Genomic DNA, 25,589 nt, shown 5'->3' with positions numbered 1-25,589 from the left:
TAATCTTGATAACCATTGGCCACTGAAAAGAAAAAATATAATTGTAGGATAACTTAGAGAAGAAAATATGAGCAATATTAGTGTATTTTTAATGATTTCTAGAGTATGCTAATGCCTGCTTTTTTGTGGCCAGTTGTTTATTGTTTAATATTTTATAAATTCCCTAAGCTGGTATAGAATAAATGTTGTCAATTGTGATTTCATAGGAATTAGAAGAACGTTTACAACAGAAACACTCTGAAGAACTTCAGGCGCTGAAAGAAACACATAAACAAGCCATGGAAGGTTTCAAACTGGAGATGGAACAGGAACTTCAGACTCTACGATTTGAGCTGGAGGATGAAGGAAAAGCTATGTTAGGTATTCTACTTAAAAATTTGCAAGTGGGTCCAAAACCATTATTTCTACTGATACAAAGATACACACACATACATGCATGTACGTATATGAGTATTGTAATACTGTAGTGTATCTCGGAGTCATTCAATGTTAACCTAGTTGTTCCTCTTAAAATCAGTATAAGCTTTAACAGGTAAGCCCAAACTGTTCACTTTTGAAAAATCTTACCCTTACGTTTTTTTGGAAGGAGTAAGTCACCAAATTTCACGATGGAGAATGTTTCAGAAAGTAATGGGAATAGAATGATAGGACAGTTGCTTAGCTGATGTAAACAGTGCGTGTGAGGTCAGCAGCAATACTTGGCAGAGCTGGACTGTTATTGTTAATTAATGTAAACATTTGCAAAATAAACTTTCCTTTTTGTTCATGGTAACTAGCTTCCTTGCGCTCAGAGCTGAATCATCAACATGCAGCAGCCATTGACCAGCTAAGGCACAACCATCAACAAGAACTGGTAGCTGCCAAAATGGAGCTTGAAAGAAGCATAGAACTCGGCAGGCGACAGGTAGGAGGCAGTGCTGACAACTGACTCTAAAATTGCATCATCAGTATTCATTTTCTCTTAGCTGGAGGCAGAAACTGTTGTGAACAATCAACAAACATGTAATCCTTCAGTCAGCCAGCACCAGCAGATAATGCATTCCTACCAGTTCAGGTAAACTTCCTTGCTTAGCTTTTTCTTCCTTCAACAAAGTTCATTCGAAGCCAGTAAAGGCTCCCGTATCAAGGCAGTTTCCTCTCAGAATTGTGCAACTGTCTGGGAGCGCGCTGGCTTGCCATGGGAGGAAAATCCCAATTCTTGCAAAATTCTACTCGTCCTCAGCTGCCAGCAGGACTTAAAAAGGAAAAAGCTGTTTCTCTCCGAAGCCTAACTGATATGGCTAAGAAGTGGTTGCTTGAAACCAAATGATTGCTTCAAACTTAAGAGGTAGCTTAGTATCTTTTATTTTCAGGAGCCAAATTGGAAAAGATAAATTAGCATCTGAAGAAAGCAGAGAAGATAACATAAGAGCTTGCAACTGCTTCTTAAAAAAACCACATCCAAACAACAAGAAAAAAAAAACCCCAAACAAACTCCCAAATCCCAAATCTGGTATGGACTGCCTTTGCATTCAGCAGCAAACTGATTCATTGACTTTTCTCTTTCATTTTTTATTGTATACACAATTGGTTTTTCCAGTAGTAACTAAAAATTCAAAGCTTGATTTCTGTTGTAAGGAAGCCAGACTCCTGGAATTAAGACGACCAGAAAATTACTTCTTTATTTGCCTATATAATAGGCTTTTCAGGACTGATGTACTGATAGTCCAGCACCAAGGAGGTGGAGTGGTTTCAGAAATATATTGACAGAGGAAACAGGTTTATTTTGGATATAGCCTTTGTTCAAAAAGAGAGACAGTGAAAGATGAGCCCTTCTCTTCTTTTTCTCTTCCTTGCTAGTTTAAAAGGGTGAGCACTAGGGGCAAAAATGCAGTGCTGTCAGCAGTGAACAAAAACATGCAGTCATGTGTTCTTTAAGCCTAGATTGGGACACCTAAAGGAGATGTCAGAAAAAAGAAGTTTAAATTGCAGGAGCAAGTGTTTGATCCAAGCAAATGCCATGTACTTTTGGCCTCAGTACAATGATCTGCTAAGCACAAGCTTTAGTTGTACTGAGGGCAAAGCAGTTAATTGTGGTTTTTTGTGTTAGAATGCTCATCAGTTCACAGGATCAGACCTGAACTAAATGCAGAGAGGTATGAGCAGGGTGATTATATTTGCTGCTTTTTGAAATATTTAAATACCTGGATATAAATTTTTCCACTGCATTTTCTTACAACTTTAATATAGTCTTTCTATAGGGAGGTAGAGAGTTATTTTTAAAGGTCTAGTCTTAAAGATGTCCTATAAAATTTGTGCATTAGGATATATTTGTATTTCCTGGATGCATGAAGGCACAGAACACAATTATACATAAAACTACTTTGAAATATCTACTGATTTTCTATCTGTGCAAACTATATGGTCATTAATTATTGTGAAACTGTAAGAAGCCGAATAGATGTAAATGGAAAACTTTGAAAAAGGTTGATTTTATTACAGATTTGTTCTAAATTGAGGACAATCATTATCAAAACCATTGGGATGGGTTCCAGATGCGTTTCCCAGATGTTAAATTCATTAGAACTTCTTCTGCTAAAGAATGACTTTTATTGATTTATTGGACATAATATAAATATTATATAAACAATTTTAGCACATATTCCACTGTGAGATACGTATTATCCTTATATTTATATATACGTAAGATAGGAAACTTCTGAATCATAGTATTCATTGGTGCAGGGCACACATCTTGAGCTCTTTTGTCCCATTGTATGGGGGGTAAAGGGAAAATCAGTTTCTCTATATCGTGTGTTGAAGAGGTAGAGAATGCTAAATGCCCAGCCCCCTGGTTCTTAGAAGTATCAGGTTTTTTGTTGTATGGGGGAGCAAAAGGAAAATGTAATGAACTATGCAAACTTTTAACAGGCAATTACAATGACAGGTTTTAAATTTTGTTGCAAATGGAAATTGTTACATACCTTTGATTTCTTCTTTATTTGTACTTGTGCACAATAAAAACCCCCTCAGTTTATAATTATAATTTGTGTCAGCATCAAAACCTGAAAAATTGTCTGTTGAATGGAAAATTCTGTTCAGCTCTTATCTTCCAAAAGCAAGTATTATGCTTCTGAGAGGCAAGTCTTTTTACAGTATTCTTTGCTGCTGCTACTTCTGTCATAGGAGAAAGAATTTTTATGCCGAATATCAGATCTACAAGATGAACTGAGACACCGAGACCATCATATAGCTGAACTGGACAAAGAGATTCTGCACCTTCATGAAAATATAAGTGCATTGACCAAGGAATTAGAGTTTAAAGGGAAAGAAGTTCTTAGAATACGCAGTGAATCCAACCAACAGATCAGGTATGAATTTTTCCACTCTAAATTCAAATGTGTATTATTTCCTGTATTTGATTTAAGAAATTTTACCATTTGCAGCTTTTAATTTATCCTCTTAATCAAGTGATGTTATACATCATTTAGTCATCTTTAGAAAAAGCTATGCCCATTACTAGTAAAGTTAGTGAATATTACCATACAGTTAAGCTGCATTTCAGAGATACATTTTGGCATATTTTAGTAACAGTCTGCTCAAGTGTTAGTTTTTGTGGGGTTTTTTTTCATTCTTTATGGTTTTTAGTTTTTGTGGGTTGTTTTTTTTTCATTCTGTATGGTTTTTATTTAAAAAAGCATTAAAGGAGATGCATTTTCCATGAAATAAGCTAGAAGATTGGAGGACAGTAAGTAGTGGGTTTTGATGAATAAGTAATTCCTTCTGTGTTGTCTGATATTGTGTAAAAGCCATTAGAAGCATGGCAGAAAATCATGATGAACAAACGAGTCTGATCTTAGAATAACTCTTTTTTTAACAAAAAATAAACTAAACAGGATGCATGAGCAAGATTTAAGCAAGAAACATGAGAAAGAGCTGGATGTCTTGACAGCAGATCACATCAGAGAGAAACAAAGCATGCTGGCAGATTTTAATAAGACCCAAGAGCTGCTCAAGGAAATTAATTCAGCTTTACAAATTTCGTAAGTTTTGTTGCGTTAAAAAAACTTGTATGTAGCTGCGTTTGAGTGAATACTTTATTCTGGTGTCCATAAGTTGCTGAAGATACTGCAGACATGCAGATGTACAAAACCCACAGTCAAATAGGGGGCCTAATCTTGCATTCTTTAGGCAACACAATTCTATAAGCTTTCAGGGAATTTAGTGAGATAAATTCTTAGGGATCTGAGACTGAAAAATTTCAAGTAGGAAAGATATTAAATCTGTGCAGTTCTTAGAAGATTGGAGAAAACATTATTTCAAATGTTTTCTCTCAATCTTTAAACATATTTTTTGAGAACAAAAGAGTTTCTTCAACAAGTTTATAAACAGTCCAATATTTGCTATTAAGAAGTCTGATTGTAGCACATGAGTGATGCAAACATTTTCAGGTTTGCTAACATAAGGAAGATTAGTGTCTGAAATGGATTATATGAGCATAACAATAACAGAATACTTAGAGCATCTCTGAGTCAAAGTGCCACCTGGGGTTAGACCACCTCTGGGCAGAAGTGGTGTAGGAGTGTGTCATCTAGCCGGTGTTTTCCTGTCTTCCACGTCCTTCATTCTTTCTCTCTGTCTGTGATGTAACTCATTTGGTCAGGGCTTCTGACTGAGGTTTCATAGTGCTTTGAGGGCTTCGTGACACAAAGTTGTGCAGCACAAAAGATTTATGGCAGAGAAAATAATTGGTTCTAGGTATATGATAGAAAACTTTTTAAAGTAAGTATCAATTAAAAATGGACAATAAAGCCCAAATGCATCTAATTCTTTCTTGATAATAAGCACTCAGAAATTGTCTTCATATAAGATGGGTGTAAAATTCTAGTTCTTACTCCTTTGTAATCGTCGACATGCACAGTCCTGTGCCGTGATAAATGTGCCATTCAGTAAATTAGTAAACTACCTCCTGTTTACTGCATTTATCTTGTATGAGAAACATGCCTATGAGCAGCCACCAAAGCTATGTTTTAGAACCGTTTACCCTAACTTTTTCTCCCATGAAGTTGCTTGTTTCTCAGCGTCCTGAAATTTTCTGAATTTAGTTAGTTCCCTACTCCTGGTTCTTGCTCAACTCTCAAGCTGTGAGGAAGCAGCCACTGGCCTAAAGACAGCAAACATTATCCAGGGTGCCCTGACCTGGCTTTCAGTGTGTTAGGCTCTCTACTTATATTGAAGCAGCTGTCAGAAGAGGAAACTATGTTAAAAGAAACCAAACAACAGAAGAGTTTTATGCTGCTATTTCTTAAGTAACTGTTTCCAGGTTCAGCCGTACCTAAAGCATGGCCTTGTGAACAGTTATGAAATGGAGAATCTATCTTACAGCAATTGAGAGTGGGTATCATTAATTAGGCTCTACAACTAGAGTCTTTAAATTACATATTATCTCTTTGAAACAGAAAAAAACCCCCGAACAGTTCTCTGAAATACCTGAAAATAAAATGACAACTGTGCATAACTATGTACTATACTCTGGGGATCTGTATACAATAGCTTAGTCCAGCATAAAATGTATACACAAAAATGAAGCCAGCTGAGCGTATTTCTGTTCTGCTGAGTCAAAGGCCTTTTCTGCAAATAAAAACAGTCAAGTTGTTCACAGTCATAATGTTTTATGTAAATACATTATATAATCTCCTCAGATTATGTAGAAGTTGTTTGAAGTTTATAAATATAATTTAATATGAACTGTTTTTTTCAGATGCAACTCAAAGTAAAAAAATCACATAGCTGCTTCTGAAGGGAAAACATTTATCTAAACTGAGAAATTATGTCTGCTTCCATGGAAGTAGAATTGGAATTAAGTTTGAGCTGACTTAGACGCCTTAGATTGATAGATTTTTGTCAGGATTTGTTTGGGATTTTTTTTAAGTCTCTTTTTTCATGAAGTTTGTTAGATTTCCTGAACCTGTTCTGAAACTTGGTTCACTAATCTACATGAGGGCTGAACACGCATGACAAGTATTTTAATAGTTGCCTTTGGAACAATGTCTAACATCATGAGCATTATATTTATGTTTCAAAGAGACATAGTCATTTGAAACTGTCCTGTCTTCAAAATGTGTTCTTTAAGAAGAAACAAGGAGATTTATGCACTTACGTGTACAATTCCTCTCTCAGTTGGCTTATTTCACTTGTCTCCTTTAATGCTTTCCCACCAGACATTTCAAATTTCCTATTTTTTTTCAAATGTTTATCAATTGTTACATCTCTCTTAATCCAGATATTCTAATATCCAAGTGCTTTTCTTTTGCAGCTCATTCTTTTATTTCACCTCTAACAGTACTAACTTGCTTTTGTGGAGAGGAATTAGTTAGTCTTCACTGTTCTTGGATATCTTTGTCCCAATATGTTCCACATGAACTGAGGACGACGGTGCCAGCCTTGTCTGTCGATCCAGTTTCTCTAGTATCATAATCATGCATCTTTATTCAGAGTAGTGGTATCTATAAAAAGAACAATGATACCATTTGTTTTCCTCGTCAAGGAAGTGAATTGCCAGCTTTTAAAATGTACATTAATATTAAATATACTGCAATGTGGTCCCTATATTTTACATAAGAAGCAATCTTAGCTATGTCTTCTGCAATTCTACTGTTCATATTATGATTTTGAATGCCTTATTTTCAGTTTGACTTCCAAGAGGCCTTTTTTCAAACACCTAGTTCTGCATGCACAAGAAGGATGTTAAGTTTTTAGAATTTTGCCCAGAGTATTAGTTACTGGAGCAAAAATTATGGTTATTGTTGATTTGGGCTTTTTTAACTAGCTAAAGCTGAATGATAACAAAGATGTTAATTTACTTCAAGGTGATAAGAAAGTCATCTTCTGTTTTTATTCCCTGCACTCTCTTTTGTACTAATCAAAGATGTGACTTTTCACTCATCATTTAACACTGGATCAGGCTAAAGGGAGTATTATTCTTTCCTATAAAGTTTAGAAGAAATGGAAGAAAAATATAAAAACAGAGAATCAAGACCAGAAGACTTGCAGCTTATCTCAGAACTGAAAGACCTAATTGCAGAGCGGGACCAACTCATAAAGAAATTGATTGTAAGACCTTTATGCTCTCTTGGTTTAATATCTTGACAGATATAAAAGTTAATCTAATTCAAAGTGTTTGAAATGTATTTAAAGAACTAGTCCTGCTAGCATGTTATTAATATTCTTTAACACATTATTCCTGTGGTTCTAGTGACTCATAATAGTAAAATTAATTAGATACAGAGTGTTTTGCACAATCAAGCATAATACATTATTACAAAACAAAATTTCAGTATGACTTTGATCAGACATCTCCTATCTCCAATCCTGGAATAAGCCAGCCGTGTAAGCCATGTAAGAAATAGACCAATTTCCTTATTCAGAGCACAACACCCTGACTCAGATTAGTCTGATTAGATTCTGATTCAGAGGCAAGAAGGAATGAGGAAATTCAGATTAATTAGAGATCAGAAGTTAACTATACTGAGTCTTTCCCAGACTCAGCATAATCTATTAGGCTGTGCTCGCTCTCAGGAGCATAAAACTGCAACACAACTGCATAAATAGAAATTATTTAGTATTTACAGATAATAATATATAAAACATGTTAAATATGAAACATATTAAATATGAAATCTAAACATAATTTGAGATTATTTTATAGGCAGATTTGGCCACTAACCAATTGAAAATGCATAAAAAGAAGTTTCTATTTGTTCTTCTTTTTAGGAGGACAAAAAGTTCTATCAGCTGGAGCTAGTTAACAGGGAGACTAACTACAACAAAATGTTTAATGCAAGCCCTAATGTTGGTGTTATTAATCCATTGGTGAAGGTATGTTCCATGGACTTCATTGCTAAAGTGAAGAAAAAGAAATTTAAACTTAGGATATAGTGAAAAGAAATCTATGTGTATGTTGTGTGTGCCTGCATGTATACATGTATCACTCTTAAAAGACATGTTCAGAACAAGGAACATAGCTTTCCATTTGTCTCTACTTATTTTTGTCTAGATTTGTTTCTTTTGTGTTGTTGAGAGATCCACCGATAATGTTGCCCCAGTTTGCTAGACATGTATGACAGAAAACACAGTTCCTTCTCACAGAACTTCAAAATCAAAATAGTAAAGTGACCAAAAGGCAACAGAGGGCAGGACTGCAGCATATAATAGAGAACAGTGATACCTCTAACCAGATTTAGTTTCATAATTTTTCTTGGTTATTTTGGGAAGTGCGAGGGCAATTTCATTTTTCAGGTGGTGCTCAGGGTGATAGAGCATTAGAAAGCTAGAGGGAGAGGGGACACTAAAGGAAGGGAGTACGGGTAAAAAGGCGGGGGAGAAGAGTATGAGAAGGGTAGGGAATGAGTCTGAATGGAGAAAGAGTAATACTGGAGAACTGGAGTGACAAACCAGGTATGGAACTGTGGGGGCAGCAGGAGATAGAAGTCAGTTGTTGTCACCTCCTATGCGAGTGAAAACACTTCAGTGGCAATCTTTTCCAGTTCTCTTCATCCTGCTGAATAGCAGCCAGTGAAGGCTACTGTACAGGCAGGCATAGTAGCCTCCTTGTGACTTCAAAAGCCAGCAGCATTCCTTCATGAGGAACATGAACAGACTGTGGTAGGGTGCCTTAATTCAATTTATTTTCACCACTTCAGGAGTGAGACATTTCCCTTCTCACTTCATTTCACTTGCATGGAAAGAGATTTGTCCCAGGAGTAGAGGCGGAAGAACTCGGGAAGGTTCTGAAGCAGAGGGTAACCCAAGGGGCACAGCATGAGAAGCTTGGATGCCTGAGAGCTTCAGTGATCGAGGTTCAGGCTCCGTTATTTTAAAGGAGCTCTGGCTCCATCATTTGAGATCAGGCTGTGTTATTTAGCTAAGCCTTACTGCAGTTTCACATCAGGTCAGTGTATCTCCCACTTCTGCTGCAAACTGTCAATGTTCTCCTACGTTTCCAGGAGCCCAGCAGCTCTTTCAAGCTTATCTGCAGATGCCTAGCTTTTATGCATAACTGCATAAAAGAACTTAGTTTGGGCCCAGTAGAGACAATACTACCAGAACTGCCAGATACAATTTGAGTGCTTTGGTTTTATGTGATAAAGGTTGTTTAAAATTTTGAAAGTTTGTCTGAACCACTCGTTTATAAAGACATGAAATGTAATCATCAAGTATATAAGCTTGTGTTTTGTGTGAAATCTGAAGTGTTTGGGAAAAGTACTTCAACATCAGATTTCCATAGTGATAATTCATATATTTTTATAATATGCTTCTATCACTTGAAACTGTTTAGACTTTAAAACTGTCTTGTATGCCAGAACATTTCAATCTCTCATTTCATGAGTTGTGGACTATGTTACTTTATTTTGTCAAAGCACTTACTGTGTTATTGGAGAATGAATTACAAAGAAACTGAAAATCTCATTCTCTTCTGTAATTAAAAGACCAAATTCATGAGTTACTACAGGCTTTGCATATTAATGCAAAATTACAGCCATTGCAGTATGCATTACAGCTTTTCTAATTTATGCAATGGATCTGTTTAGTATTACATTGTTACATCTGAAGTTTCTTAATACTTTGCATGAATTTCATGGAAACAATACACACAATTTTGTCTCTCCAGATTTGACTCCTTCAGAAGTGTACAATGTTCTATAGAGAATAAGATATAAACTGTAGTATTTTTCTAAGCACTCAGTGGATAATATACATTTTCCAGAAATGAGCCACCTGTGAAGCATACAGATTTAACTAGTGTGTTTAATACACAGTTTTAATTACAGTGTATAGTACCTTGCAGATGTATTTTACATAGTCGGCTACTTTTACCAAACTGTTTTTTCCACCATAATGTTATTTCTTGCTTCTTCAGCTTCTACAGAAGAAGTAAAGTGTATGGGACGATCTTAGTTTAGTCCTTTGCACCTAGTGATCTTTCCCTGTGATGCTTAAAAAAAGACTTTTTTTTCTGTTAGCGCATTCTGTTAAATTGTTGGGGTTTTTTAATTGTATTTTGACAAAGACATTCACTGGTGCAGTTACAATTAGTAGCATTTGCATCTGCCAACCCTGGAGAGGTCAGGCACTGAAATCAAAGCTGGCCAAGAGCTAAACAGAAGAAAGTACCAACAAACAATAGGACTCTGTCTGTCTGCCTTTGAACTCGTGCCCACCCTTGAATAGAGCCACTCTTCTGTTTCAAGTGGAATTCTGCTGGAAAATACTATATAGAAACAACATGACATTCCACTTGTCTTCCACTTTATTTAGTTCAAATTTGTGTCGTTCATAAGCCCTTAAGGGGTTTTTCTCCTAGCTGCTTTGTTAGGGTTGCATATATGTAATTGAATGAAAGTATTTATTATATATTCAAATAATACATAATTCATGAGAATAAATGGATCCATTCATTCAAAAATCCTATTTTTGGAAATAAGGCTTTTTTAATATTAATATTTTATTGTGGACATGGGCTATTTGATAGAAGTCAGAAAATACACGTGGCATTCTGTCACATGGCTATTTTTAAAAAGCTTTAGAATTATGTGAAGCATCCTTCTACATTAAAATATCTATGAAAGTAGAGAGAGTCAATACTGATTCCTTTGTTTCATGTGTTATCGAGAGTAAAATAGTGACACAAAATTCTTCATTATTTTGAATCCCTTGAAACACTGTCAGTAGGAGCATAGACAGTATGAAGAAAAATGTTCAGTTGTGCCATCTGATGTCCAGAAGTGGCAGCTGTAGTAGCATTAGAAGCCTGGCCTTTTCCTGGTGTGAGAAACTGAACTCCTATACAATAATCTTTTTATCGTTATCAGTACTGCTATAATGGTTGCTAACTATGAGGGTGTAATTGCTTTAAAAGAAATGTAGCTGCTTTTCCAGGTTCCATGTTCCAATTACCAAAATGTGCCTCAGTGATGGGGTGAAACCTGTTGGAGAGATTCACTGTTGTTGTCTTTGAAATTTGCTGTAATTACATTTGACGGCACAGCTGTTTCACTGATATTAAGAAAAGAGTTAAGTAAACGTGAAAGGTTTAACGGACTAAATGACGATTTTGTGGAAAACTTTCTACCTCCAATGTCTTAAACAGAGCAAAATGTTATATTGGAAGATATCACATAATATATTAATTATCACACTAAGTCTTAATAACTTAATCATCTTGATCAGAAATTTGATTTTTCTCCAAAAATTAGTGGTGTTCAGTTCTGGTCAAAGCAAATAGTAAAACTACAATTGGAAAAAAAGCCCAATCCGTCCCAATTGCTCTCCTTCAAAAAAACACCAAACCAGCCATAAACACAACTTTTAAATTTGCAAATTTCCTCATCTGTCCTGGTGCAAGAAGCCTTCCTTACGTTTGTTATTTTTAATGCAGCAAAAGAAGAAGAACGATAAATCAACAAACAGGTTTGTGAGTGTCCCCAATCTAAGTGCTCTGGAATCTAGCGGAGTGGTGGGCAATGGACATCCTAACCGCCTGGACCCCATTCCTAACTCACCCATCCACGATATTGAGTTCAACAGCAGCAAACCACTACCACAGCCAGTGCCACCCAAAGAGCCCAAGACGTTTTTGAGGTGAGCACTGCCTCACCAATCTTTTTTTTTTTCTTTTTTTTTTTCTTTTTTTTTTTTCTTAACTCAGGAAAATTTTGCATTCCTAGTGAGCTGAATCCCACTTGCTTTATGAACCTTTCAGAGGTACAAGTACTCTCATGGCATTTTTAATTTTTACATTATATTTGTAACCTCTTTATAGTATTCCTTTTTATTGTAGATCTTGTTGAAATGTGAGGTATTCTCTCACTTTCTCTTAAGTCTTCAACTTTGAAAACCTCTTTAGATACTTGAACAGAATTCATGTGCTTCCAATTGTTTACATATATGAACAATTGTTTTAAATGTTTGTGTTATTTTACTGATTGCCATTTAGGAATTGATACCTAGCACAGAATTTCTTCTATCTGGTATTAAGTGATAATGGGTTTTATGTAAGAAAACTATTTTCTGTGCTACCTGAATGTTTTGTGTTTCCCCTTTCCTCACCTATATCAGATTGTTTCATAGGAGTAACCTTACTACAGCAACAGGAAATGTGCATGCTTGGATGCTTAATGCTGAGCTTCCAGTAATCAAAACCAGCATTATAGTCTCAAGTAATTCTCTCAAAAATACAGTGAATTGAATGACTTAAAAATGGCATTTTAGAGGCAGGATTTTAATCTTTTGGCTTTATGTGCCTGCATATTAAATGCACTGAAGCGCTGTACTCTGTATTTAGTAGGTGCTGATCTCTTTACCTCTAAGTTGGCCACTTAATGTGTAATTACCAGTTCCACAGTTGGTTGTTTACTCTCCGTTGGTTTAATGAGAAAGACCACATACCTAGCAACCACTAATTTTAAAAGGAAACAAATAATAGGACCTAAAATAGATAAGGGAAAACAGTCTATTTTAAGAAAACAATCTTTTTTTAAAAAAAAATACTGTTGCTTATTTTTTCCTGTGCATGTGATATGCATGAGTGTGCTCAGACATCTATAACGTGCATGTGCATGAACTCATGGACTGTGATGCCGGAGTTTCCATTCCAAATTGTTTTGTGCTCTGTATTATCCAGTAACCCAGTAGGGATTATTTTATTACTGATTTTTATTGATAAAGGAACTTAATTGTGTAATTAAATTTCAATTAGATTTAAGTATTCTCTCTTGCTTATTTTGTGAGAATTTTAAGTGTTCAAGGGGGAAACAAATCTTGTTTGCAGTGCAGCGGTTTCTTTTTTCCTGGTATATTAGTATATTTTAAATGTTTGCATGAACAATGCAAGTGATATTTGTGATCAGTGTTAAGTATTACAAGTGTGTATTTTTGTTCAGTTGCCAACCGGTCTTTGTGAGCACATGTCTACAAATATGATGCTCGCATCATATTTCTGAAAATTAACTTTACCACAGGAAAAGGATGCTAAAAGAGGACCTTCTACAGTCACGCATTTCCAAGAAAACCCTTTTTATTCTTTGTGAAAACCTACAGCTGTTTATGAGATTTTAAATTGTTTTCCAAAATATTATTTGCCCACCATGTAATGTGGCTTCTGAACTGACTTGTCCATGCTGCTGATGCTCTCCAATGGAGTGGATGATCACAGATCCTATAGGGAGATATTAAATCATGTCCTGAGGCACAGTGATAATTAACCCGTGGAAAAACAGACTATGTTCTTTACTGAATATTCTCTGTGATTTTTTTTCTCCTAACGTGTGTACTCTTTGTGTAGTTGTGGGATAATTGTTTGGGTTTTTTTTTTCTCTTTCTGTGAATTTAGCCCTCCTCAGACTGACGTTTCACCAGTGGCTTCACCAGATCCACAACGCCAGGAGTGGTTTGCCCGATACTTCACGTTCTGAGAGATGGTTTGTTTTTGTGGCACAGCGTGATGTGGACTGTTAATAAGAGCATGACCTTAAGTAAACCCTCATGTGAACAAGCTTTCCTGTAATTTGTCAAACACTGTGAATGAGAAAGTATTTGTCTTTCTGATTTGAAACTGCACTGTATTTCATGTTATATTTGTTGGAATCACTTGACATGGTACTATATAATGTGTGTAATTATAACTATTATTTTTATTTAAAATGGAAGAATCTTTAAACTTTGTAATTACTACATAATAAATTTTGGTAGAACAAACATAATGCTTTCCCCCTTTTTCCTATAAATGTGTTTTCTTTGATTTCAGGTAAGGCTTTCCCCCCCCCAGCAAATAACGTAATTGCATGGTTACTATAAATACAATTTAAATTGTAAAAGGAAAAGTATATATCTCTCTCTCTCTCTCTCCAATTTGGGCAGAATATGTTTAATGTTTCCCAGTGCTATTCTGTTACTTTGTAGCAGTTTAAAAACTGTCTAACTCTCTTTCTAACATTTAAAAGGAAGAATGTGAAAGAAATCAAAACTAGTGCAGCTGCTAGCCTTCAGAGCAGAGTAATTTTGACAAGACGATGAAAAAAGCCACAAACCAGGAGCTGTTCATTGGGGGGGTTGACTCCGTACCTGCTGCTCATGAAATTCTGCCATCTAGTTACAATCAAACGTTTTATCATTGAATTTAAGCAGAAACTGTTCCCACAAGTTATGTATTTCTTTTACAAATATTAACAAAAACATGTTTGAAACATTTAGAATACCTCTGCATAAATCAAGAATCTACATTTTGAGCATACAGTCCCGCTTTGGATAAAATTAATGTCTGAAATGAAAAAAAAAAAAATCCACCCAACTTTTTCCCATTTATACATACTACAGATACAGATCTTTCATTAAAACTTAACTACCTTCCCTTGTCTATATTAAAGTTTCTTTCTTAAACTGATATATGAAAATGTTTTTTCAGCTAGTGAGCATGATTCTCCAATCTACACCTTTTATGATGCCAGTGTTGCTCGATAAATTTGCTGCACCATATAGAAAACTAGAGCTTATTGTCTTTTTTATATTTTTTCATTCAAAGATTACCACAAAGTAACTCACACTGGTAGTCTCAGGGAGAAAATTGTCTCTTTGTTTTTATGAATGTATTTTTAAGCTGAATCTCTCATCTTTTAAAAGCAGGAAAAAATGTTTGAGGTATTTGAATAAGGTTTTAGTTAGCCTATACAAAGGTCTTGAACTTTAGTAATTCATCTGAAGCCCTAACTACATCCTTTTTTCGCTACGTGCACAAAAGTAAATACCCAGATGAAGATACTTGCTAATTACAATGAGTTTTATATGTAGTATATGTATAAATGAAAAATTTGTATGTTTTCATATAAACATTATAAAATCTTCTAAATGAACATTTTAAAACTTCTGTCTTACAATTCAGCTTGAAAACTCCACTGAAGGCTGTATTCTGGTGATGCTGCCGTGGATTAAAGATGTATACAGCAGATTTTCTGTAGCTGGTGGACTCAACTGTAGGTATATGCAACTTCTTAATTTTAGAAGAAAGCCATATTGGGCAAAATGTCAGATTTCTTGGCTGTTACCCAAAATAAAATACACTAGCTCATTTTGTTATAATGTTCTGAAGTGAGTGTTGCGTATTTTTTCTTGCATGCTTTGCAAGGGTCCAGCCTTTTTCTCCCATCCTCTGCTTCATTTGTACATTTTTACATACAGAATTAATAACTGAACAGTAATCCAAAGATGCTGATATCTGCATTTAATTTACCTATTCAGTAAAAGGTGTGCCCATTGGTTTTTTGCTAGTAGGCATTTCTGTTTTGGAAGGGATAAGAAAGTTAAGCAGCACTCAGTTACCATGTCTGCCACAGTCAGCAGCTATTTATATTTTAATCCTTACTGAGTAATATTTTGCAATATTATAATATTTCAATCCTTACTGTGTTCTCCTATGGAAGAAGGAAGTAACAGGCTATAATTGATACAGGGGCAAAATGCAGAAGAATCCTATATTTCATCAGAAGGTCATTGTAATAATCAGTCTTAAGACCAGGTTTGGCCTTTCAGTCTGGATTGCTCCATTTACTTCTGTGAGAAGAGTTTGAATGCCAAGTGAATTTTCCAGGTTAGGAGAAAACTGCTCTGGCCGACCCATCTGACATGATCTCATAGCACAGGGAAGAATTATGTCCCAAGAACTGCATGGCTCTTTTTCTGCAGTAGGAATTGTACCCAGAAGGTATACTTGGGGAAAAAAAAAAAAGCCCAAAGATGACTGAAAACCAAGCTGCAATCAGTGCCAACATAGAATCGCTTCATCAGATTGATTTCTTCCTTTTGCATTTTTTTCAGTTACTTCAGCATATGTGTACTATATATACCTGAGGCTTCAAGGAAAATATTAGTCCTATGAGAAGTACTGGCAATAAATCACATGGGTCAATATTATAGAATTTTTAACACTCTAATTTAGTCTAAATAAATTTTCACTTTGTTTTCCTCATGATCTGTTATTTTGGAAGAAAAAAAATTGGATTATTTTCTAACTAGTTTGAGTGGTTCTACATTTAATGTGTACATACTTAAATTAAAATTAAATGCCTTAGATTTGTAATCTTTGATCACTTTAAAAAGTAAGAATATCTATGTTTTATAAAACTGGAGAATATAGAATAAATATTTAGTCTTTTTTTTTTTTTTAGGATAAACCTATCATCTTTTCTTCCTAAATGTTTTTTACAATGCTGCAAGAATCTTTGTTTTCATTCTTAACACAGAATATAATTTTTTCACTCTTGATGCAGGTAGTCCCTGGACCTAAACTTTCCTGCTTTTTAAGAATAGGAAACTCTTTCCACAAAGGTCCTCCTTTGATGAGTTGCATTTCAAAACTGAAAGCAGCAGTCTCTTGAGGGAAAAATGCTTCTGTTCCTGTAACTGAACATGGAGGGATTCTGAGCAACAGCCCACATTGCGGCACTTGCCTTTCTGGTGTGACAGCTGAAAAAATTGGAGTCCTTTCTTTAAATTGTTAATAAATACACTAACCTAGAAACCATAGCTAGAAAATCTCAGTATTAACTTTTGACTAATAGTCATTCACTTTTTTTCTAGTTTTAGTCTTACTCTGAAACTCTATTTAAAAACTGTAGGACATGAAGAAATCCAAATGAATATCAGACTTCACTTGTAATACTAGAAATCAGACTTGTTCATGATGTCAGAGCAATCTTTTGGTTGTAAAAGGTTTATTTTAAGTTATATGTGAATTTTGTTACAAGATCCCCATGCTATCCACACGTAAAATTTCACTAATTCTCCACTGAGAAAATTAGACCCCAAGTTTTCGTCCTTTGCAGTAATTTACGTAATTTTAGGAGGAAAATGACTGAGTCACATCACTTAAGAAAATTGCGATCTTTGACCTCCTCTGCAGTCAACAGGCAATTTCAAGGGTGAATCAGCCCACTTATCTCTCCTGATTGCCTAAAGACTGTAGAGCAACAACAAATCTAAGTGCCTCCATTGCCTAAATTTAGGTGTGAGGAACCCTAGCCTGTAATTTTTTTAAAATTTTTTTTTTAACCAACTTTTGCAAAAATATATCAGCTTTAAAAGATGGAAACTGACTTCCCTTACAGGAGCTGTGTTGCTTTTTTCCTAGTATACTCAGTGTAGTCCATTATTGTTACTATTCTTCCTAGGCAAATGCTAAACCTTTTTTTACTATAATGAAGGCGAATCTCTAATTTGTAGTATTGTTTAGCTTCTTTTGGGCATTGGGCATTGTATCAGTTTTATTGATGTACACATACCCTAGCAAAATCTTTCAATGAAAATATGACTCATTTCCATGTACAATTATATACAAAATGAGCTTGCAGTTCTGAAGCTAGTTTGCTTGCAGCTTATTTTGGTCATATAAATAAACATCCATTTCTTTAGATAGGCTACAGTAATTGGAAGTACCTGTGGATAGTACTGGGATCATGTAACAAAACCAGGCAGCCAAGCTAAAACAGAACTTTTCAACATGACTGCTGAACTCCATTTCTCTTAATAATAGAACTTGTTATTTGCTGGGCTCAACAATGAGTTCTTTCACTGCCCAACTGCATTAACATTTATAATTTTCAAGCACATACACAATTAGACAACTCAAGCTTTGTTGACCGTACAAACTGCAGTGCATGTTCCTAGGTTAATGATGGGACCTATGAAGTGAATTAATGATCCACTCTGGAGTCTGGCACAGTCTGAAGGATGTGTTTATAAATTGCCTGTCACTAAGGCAAGTCAGTTATTTTCAGAATTAAGCATAGTATAGAGACCTGTACACAATAAACAGCTGGCTAAACATAACGAGAAGCAGCTGCTGCCAGCAGCACTGATAGCAATATTGCAAGCGAACAAGAAAAGCCAAGCTTAAGAAAATAAAAGCATAATTCAATAATGACTACCAAAATCTGGCTTCATTATGACTGTGAGGACTCTTGGAAATTACCAGGCCATCCATGTTCAACTTGACAGAAAAGTTTAGAAAGCAGCTGAGTCTTTAGCTGGAACTAGAGCTGTTGCACTTCAGTTACAGATCATCCACTGTGGTGGCTGGGCACAAAGAAGTCACCACGCTTCAGGCTGTAAATACCATAGGCAGCCTCAGTCAGGCTGGCAATAGACATGCCTTAGGGCAGAAACTGAAGCTCAAGTTTTACCATCACATGAACATTCAATGGTACTCACGCTGCTTAGTCTAAATGTAACCTGTGGAATCCATGAGACCTTCTCAGCCATGTGCAGGCTTGCCAGCAGTGTCCCAGTTGCACACTGAGGTGGGACGTTTACCAGCCACCCCGACCACAGCATTAGTGGGCAGTTCTTGTACTCTCCTGGGACGTTTCTAGACTGAAAACACATGCTATATCCTGTAAAATTGAAAAGCAGAGGAGTCATTAGTCTTGTCTTTTTCTTCATAACCACACAAGACTATCAGAAGTGACCTGAAAGCAAAAATAACAACATTGGCTTATGTAAGAGAGCCATTCAAAGTGGAAAGCAGAGACAAACCAGGAAAGTATTCTGAGCCCAGGACAAGAGAGCTTTTCAGGCTGGTAACTGCCAGCACTGTCTCCATCTACTCATTTGAATTAATTACTTTTTCTTGTCCTATTTTGCACCATGATTTCAAAAGGGGCTACTTCATGGATTTTCAAACGGGCACGAAGTATTTTTTTGATGACTTCTTTGCTGAGTAAACATTTCTTCATTACTCAGCTAAGCATATAACCCTTACTAGTTATTAGACAATAACAAAATTATAAATATTTTAGGAGTTTTTTTGTAGGAACCACTACCTAATTGCAGCTTTCACACACCAATATCAGTAACTTGCTGTGTAGTTTTAGTTGGCTGCTCCAGTTGGAGGCTGCTGCATTCTTTTTCATCCTGTTGCTGTAGTTTAGGCTACAAAATGCTGAGTCTGAGGAAGCACAGATGGACACCTCCAGGAAATCACAAAGACTACAGCTCTGCCATACCAGAAGCCAGGTGACTGTGCTGATTTAACAAATGTGCAGAAATAGCTGCGTCTCATCATTAGAAAAAAGCAGCCTGGTTTTGTACCTTGCAAGACAGCACCATAAACTCAGTAAAGTTGACACTGAAAGCATATTGTGGAGACAGGGCTGGCTTGACACTCCACTCAGGATAATCTGTACCAGAAATAGTTTTGAATTTTCACATTGATCTCAGCAGTGGTTTTGCAGCCTTAACTATTCAGTTGGTCAGAATAAGACCATTTTATGAAGCAAAATGGTTTTTTACTTCTAGAGTAAATCTAGGGGTTAAGACATTTCCTCTTTATAACCCCCTGAAGCAGTGTTAGACTTTTGTTGTAAACACTGTTTCCTTCAAATGAGGATTTAGGCAACATCTACATACACTCTGAAGAAGTTTGTATTTGCAAACAATGAAGGACAGATAACTGAAGCTCTATCCACTGGTTTACCTGACAGGACTCATATGCAGGAATCCTCTTCCGATAGCTTGGGGAGTAGCGATTCAGAGAAATGTGATTTGTGATTTAAAGCACTTGCAGTTCTACCACAAAGCTTTTGCCCAAACATTCCAAGACCCTTTCTTTCTCTGCTGGCCAAACGTTCCTTGATTAATTCATGGGTTGTGAGACATTCAATATAGTTAACAGAGGTGAAGTAATTGCTGTAGCTTTCTTATTCATTAAGATCACATACTTAAATATGATTGGGAGAAAAAAACATGTTAGACATTCAAATTAATTCTCTTAATTTAATTAAGGCAGTTACTTTACATATCGAAGCCATACATCATTAACTTTATCCCTTAAAATAAGGAATCTAAAGGACAGTTTTAGTTTGAAAAGCATTGATTTTCCACTGCACTGACTCCGAAAACTTTGTATTAAAATACAAATTTTGTATACTTCTTCTGATGTCTTTTTATTATATAACTATTGGCACAGTTCTGGTACCTTGGTGATAGTATGGTACACTTTTTGGTTAAGATATTACATGGGCAGTGATTTTTGTTTTGATTGCATCTCAATAATTCATCATTAATACAAGCCAACAATGGGAGGTCCTGGGAGTAAGGAGCTCAATAAAGAAGTTTTAAGATCCTTCAAACACTTTGAAATTAAAGGGACATTAAGTTATTCTCTGTGATAATACAAGACTTGAATAGATATATGAAAAAGATATTCAGTACATTATCAGAAGTACTGAGAAAATACATGTAGTAATTCAGAAGACAGTCTGCTTATACTGAACTCGGTGGCAGCAGAATTCACACATGCAGGCACAGCAGAGCACGTACATGCTGCAAAGTAACTGAAGATGAAAGAAACATGCGTACTGCTGGAGAAACTGGGATCCAGTTTCACTCCTTATGCCTGGAACTCAACTTTGAAACAGAATTAACTATTTATAAGATAAAATATTTCAAATAATAGTTAAAGCCCATCACTGGGTTATAACACATGCTCAGAGAAAAGAACATACAGATAGGAAACTATTCAAAACACCATATTGTAAACCCTGGGCAAAAGCTTTAGGGCCTCCAGCAAACCCTATTTTCTGGCTATATTAAAATCCACAACCTCCTCCGACTTTGTTATGACGTGCCCTCATGAAGTGGGAATTGACTGGTTTGTTAGGCAGCTCCCTTTAAATAAGCCAAATTGAGACTTCATGGAATTTGTAGACCCCGGGGGGTAGGTTGGAGGAAGCAGCAGCAAGTACGAACTTCAGCTACCACAGGGCTACCCCTGCTGCACAGCACCCCTCTTTCCCCCCGACTTGCAATCCTCCAGTATTGTACACAGGAGCAGCGTCGCTTTGTAACAGGGGGGACGGAGACATTTAGGCAAACAACAGCGTGCAGCACCTTTGAAGTGTATCTTTTATTCACGAGAGGCAGAGCAGCTGGAATACCCCCCGCACCCAGCGAGCGCCCTCCTCTCGCCGCAGGGCGCCCCACTGCTCGGCAGGGAGCCGGGCCCGCCACCCCTCAGCTGCTCCCGGGGGAACCGGCCCTTCGGCAGCCACGGCGGCCCTGCGGAAGCGGCGCGTCCTCACATCACGGCGGCACCTGAGGGAAGCGCCCCCCCCTACCCTATCCGGGTCCAGCCCCGCCGGCTGGCGGCTCCGCGGCCGCTCTCCACCCCACCGCCCCGCTTGGGCTCCGCCGAGCCCGGGCGTGGAGTGGCGCGGAGGGGGCGGGGACGGAGTCGCTTCTCCTGCCGGGTGAGGGAGCTGCAGCCGCTGCCTCCGCGCGGCGCGGCGGCGGGAGCCCGGCTAGAGGGGCGGCGGCGGCTGCCCGCGCTGCAGGTATCGAGCGGGAGCGGGGCGGCCGCGAAGCGCTACCCGCCTCCGCCTGGCGGGTCCGGGGGCGGCCTCGCACACGCGCTTCGGCGGGGCCGGCGATACGGGCGCTAGGAACGCATCCGCGGGCCCCGCTGCCCGGAGGCGAGGCGGGACGAGACGGGACGCGCCTGGGGCAGCGCTCCGCAGGCGGGCGGCCGAGGCGGCTCGCGGGCGGCCCAGCCGGGCCTGGCCCGGTTCCCCCGGCGCCTCGCCGCCCAGCACCCTTCCGGCTGCGCCGTGTTTAAAACTTGCCGCGCTGGCAGCGGCTGGGGCGGGAGGCCTGGCTTCGCGCCGCCTGTGGCGGGACAAGCGGCTACCGCCTCCCGTCATCCCCCACCGAGTGAGCACAGAAGCGGGTCACCGGGCGGTTTCACTTTCTGGCATTAACGGGGAGAACGGCCCCGCCTGGAAACCGCCCGCCACTCTGCCCGCCCGGGCGGCCCTGAGGAGCGCGGCGCCGCGGAGCCCGCCTCTCGCCGCTGGGCTGAGTGACTGACTGACGGGGGCGGGGCGGTTGGTTGGCGGGAGCCGTCTCTGAGAGGCGGCGAGCGGTGTGCGGCGGCGCGAGCGCGGTGGCTGAGACGATCAGGCCGGGCACGCGGCAAGTGGGAGCGCGTTGTCGCGAGGTGTCGTTGCCCAAGCTCGTTAGCCGCGCACGCGCCAGCCCCGCCCTACTCTCGTCTGGCTCCGTCATGGGCTTTTCCGAGTGAAAAGTTAAGTTTTGCGATTGACGCCAGACCTTACCAGCAAACCTCGCGTTGTGACCGCTTTCTGTCGCCCCCCTGCATGTAGGCGCAACATGGTGCTGAGCGCAGATCAGGTGAACCTCATCGGGCAGGTGTTCGAGTCCTACGTGCTGGAGCACCACAGGGACGACATCCTGGGCATCCTGAGGGAGGCCGACGACGAGGCGCACTATCCCGTTGTCGTCGATGCCTTGACACTCTTTGAGACCAACATGGAGATCGGGGAATATTTCAACGCCTTCCCCAGCGAAGTCCTCCCAATTTTCGACAGTGCGCTGCGTCGGGCTGCCCTGGCAGAGCTGCAGGCCGCCACGGCCCCTCCGCAGCTCAGCGTGAAGCAGAACCTCCACGCCAGGGTCTCGGGTGAGTGGTGAGGTAGAGGCGACAGTGAGGCGTGCCAGGGGTATCTCCTGGTCAGCATTGCCAGATTTCCTTACGCTGGACAAACTATTGGGGCGTCATGGGAAGGAGCAAGTTTAATTCTTGTAATTTCAGTGTTTGAAGCAGTAGGGAATGGCTGGTGTTTATTAAACAGAAAAGAACACATGGAGTTGTGTAGAACAACCTGGGAAAAAAGCAGTGAGCATCTCTGATGGCATGCGTGCAATGGTTGGCGTTTGTTGCTGGGTCAGGCCTTACACCACAGCCCTTCTTTGGGAAAAAGACTCCCCAATTCAGAGGCTGGTCTCACATTGTTTCTCTTGTTAGCCAGAAGGTCTAAAGAAAAAGAAAAAAAAATTAAAGGAAGATAGGTAGTTCATAGATTTTCTTGCAGGTTGACTTCCTTAACCGTGTCAGTTGGCTCATGGTCTTTATTGGCTCCAGCCATCTCCCAGGGAATTCTAAATTTTGAGTTGTCTTCTAACAATTTAATTTGAAATTGTCAATTTTTATGCTTGACTAATTGTTACAAAATTACTTGTTATAAAATTGTTAGAAGGCATGATCTTTAATAGAGTATTTTGTCCTTTTTTTCACTGCAAGTTAATATGCCATTATTCTTTATTATTGGGAAATTTTTAGTAGTTTTGAGATGTAGTAACTGTGTAGTGCAGGTTCTGGGGTTAAAATGCCTATTTTGCCTGTTGCAGGGAGATGGGGTCAGCAGTGACACAGTCCCTTCTGGTCATTTCTGATTGTAACTATGTGGAGTTGTCTCGTCTGCAAAGCCAAGAGCTGGTGACCTGTGTTTCCCTCCCCTACCCCATGCTGGAGTGGTTTATGATCAGTCTTTTGGCAGTTTGAACTTGTATGAATCACAGTTGTTAAACAGACCTGTGTTTTGCCCCAGTAAATGTCATTAAAAATATTATCATTAGAACACATACATCAGAAATATATTAGCCTGTGGCTGTCATAATGCTATTTTGTCAAGGGTTTTAGGAAAAGAAAAAAAAAAGGCAAAGTGGCTTGCTACCCATTTAGTGTTGTGGAGTTTGTATACAACTGCTGAGCATGTGGTGTCAAAGGATGGTCTCTGTGTTGTACAAAAATTTGAAATGTCCAGCATCTCCCTGTACCTATAAAAGTAGGAGTAAATTACAACTTTTTCCCCAGTGTTCTAGGGTGCATTTCCCCCGATGCATTTGCATCAGTCACAGCTTCAGCAGGAGAACAGGGTTATTTTTACTGCAAGTATGATTATTTTTTAAGTTACTAGGAAGTATTGGAAGCAGTAAAGCAAGGGGCAGGTGTTTGCCACATGAGTAGCTGTATCTTTAAGACATTCCTGCTCCTGTTATCAGCCTGTTGCTGGAGCTAACCATTCCTCCCACAGTGATGTTTTGTCTGGATATTCCTTAATCAATGTCAGGCAAAATTAGCCACATTTGATCAAATAGTTTTAATAACTGATAAAAGCAAGTCTGATTGATCATTGATGGAAGAAGTTAATCATCAGGCTCACAAATTATCCCCTGGAGGGAAATTGTTGAAGAGTAGGGCATGGTTATCCTCATGTGGTCCAGCTGGATCAAAAGAACATCTGTCCATGTAGTTCTGTTTATGTTCTGGACCACAGAAAGGGCGGCTACTGAAGAAACAAAAACCAGTAAGCTAAATGATGTGCAGGTTTTTTCCCCACCAAATTTTTTCCATGATACTGTTACCTTTTAAGCGGATACTGGTTTCCGATTGCGTTCAGGATTCTCATCTTGGAGTGCAGTTTCCCATTCCCACGTCAAATGGGAATGAGGAGGAGGTGGTGCACTCTTCTCAGTGGGAGCAGCAGGAAATATCTGGAGTGAGGCTGAGGGGATCTGTGTGTCAGGCTTGGACTGAAGTGAGGAAAAGTGTTTTTGCTTATGCTAGGCGTAAGAATGCAATCTTAGCACGCTCATACCAATATGGGCAGGGCATCTAGGAGTTCAAAGAAGGACTTGGGGAGTGAGAATATGCAGTGATTAATAATGGATGATTACCCTGGGTTCACTGAAGAAACTGAAGATTCTTTATCTGAATTTTAGCATTGTAGGAATTTGATTGTGTAATTTCTCCTTTCGCTACAAATGCATTAAAATATTTTTCCTTGCTTACTGTTAGCCTGAGCACCACTTGTCTGTTACTGATGGCTGAGCTGCTTCTAATAGTTCAGTTTTATGCATTATTACCAATACAGTAAAGCTGATTCAAGGAGGCACGTATTCAAAGAGTTTGTCAAGTGGTCTAATATGATGAGAATGAAGGCTCTTTTTCTCCATCCAGTCTTGTCTCTTCAATATTCACAGATGATCATATCATATATCCTGACAACAGTCCTGCAGCTCTCTCTAGTGTAAGATGTGTTGTACTTTGCAAAGGTTGCTCAGCTGCAGCAATACTGAGCTGGGAAAAAAGATGCCTGACCAGTCGGAATAATAATGTATTTTATCTTTTTTTTTTTTTTTTTTTTTTTTTTTTTTTTTTTTTGCCTGAACTGAACAGAAATGCAATCCTGTGGGGGAGAAAGAATTTTCAACAAGTTTGGAAGAATATGTAAATAGCTTTGTTACAGTCAACCAGAAAAAAATCGTTTGCAGTTCTACATAATACTTTATTTATTTTCCAGATTATTTAATTCCTTTCTACTTTACTTTTTAAAAAACTTTATTCTTTTACCTTTTAAAATTAGCTTAATATTTAAAAATATTTTCTTTAAACAAAGGCAAAAGGTCAAACACGTTGCTTAAAAGCATCAAAACGGAATGTTTCAGCACGTCTGAAACAAAGCATTTGGTTTTGAAAACATTGAAATAAATATATGATGTCTTCTTTTTAGCAACCAAATCTACTGAGAAGATTTGACCTAAATGCACAACTATTTTTTGTCCCCTTAGAAACATAATTTTCCAGTAGATTTATTATTTTACGTCTGTGTTTCCTAGCTCTATTTTGGTAGTAAAGCTAAGAAATCATTTTAAGAGCAGGTAATTTCTTTTTAAGTTGATAATTATTAGTATCTTGTAGTTTA

The 25,589-nt window shown here is 38.4% G+C and overlaps 2 protein-coding genes across 14 annotated transcripts in view; both read left to right on the top strand.

Annotated features, from left to right (window-relative positions):
• Positions 1-15,111, top strand: part of FAM184A (family with sequence similarity 184 member A) — a 76,703-nt gene extending 61,592 nt beyond the window's left edge. For 5 of the 11 annotated variants that reach the window (XM_075747970.1, XM_075747961.1, XM_075747959.1 and 2 more), the window contains 8 exons: positions 207-360; positions 777-904; positions 3,166-3,350; positions 3,876-4,022; positions 6,975-7,092; positions 7,753-7,857; positions 11,417-11,619; positions 13,370-15,111. In XM_075747970.1, coding sequence (XP_075604085.1) covers positions 207-360; positions 777-904; positions 3,166-3,350; positions 3,876-4,022; positions 6,975-7,092; positions 7,753-7,857; positions 11,417-11,619; positions 13,370-13,451 — 1,122 coding nt within the window. In that variant the 3' untranslated portion in view covers positions 13,452-15,111. The remainder of the gene's footprint in view (positions 1-206; positions 361-776; positions 905-3,165; positions 3,351-3,875; positions 4,023-6,974; positions 7,093-7,752; positions 7,858-11,416; positions 11,620-13,369) is intronic. The other 6 variants (XM_075747965.1, XM_075747966.1, XM_075747963.1 and 3 more) reach the window with 5 other exon arrangements.
• Positions 15,112-21,258: 6,147 nt separating this feature from the next.
• Positions 21,259-25,589, top strand: part of MCM9 (minichromosome maintenance 9 homologous recombination repair factor) — a 50,910-nt gene continuing 46,579 nt past the window's right edge. For 2 of the 3 annotated variants that reach the window (XM_075747955.1, XM_075747957.1), the window contains exons 1-2: positions 21,259-21,359; positions 22,188-22,504. In XM_075747955.1, coding sequence (XP_075604070.1) covers positions 22,195-22,504 — 310 coding nt within the window. In that variant the 5' untranslated portion in view covers positions 21,259-21,359; positions 22,188-22,194. Of the gene's footprint in view, positions 21,360-21,936; positions 22,505-25,589 lie in introns of those variants that run through there. The other variant, XM_075747956.1, reaches the window with a different exon arrangement.

The sequence above is a fragment of the Balearica regulorum genome, chromosome 3, assembly GCF_011004875.1.
Source record: "Balearica regulorum gibbericeps isolate bBalReg1 chromosome 3, bBalReg1.pri, whole genome shotgun sequence".
NCBI lineage: Eukaryota > Metazoa > Chordata > Aves > Gruiformes > Gruidae > Balearica > Balearica regulorum.
The sequence above is the reverse complement of the archived record's forward strand: the minus strand, read 5'-3'. Positions and strand labels throughout refer to the sequence as shown.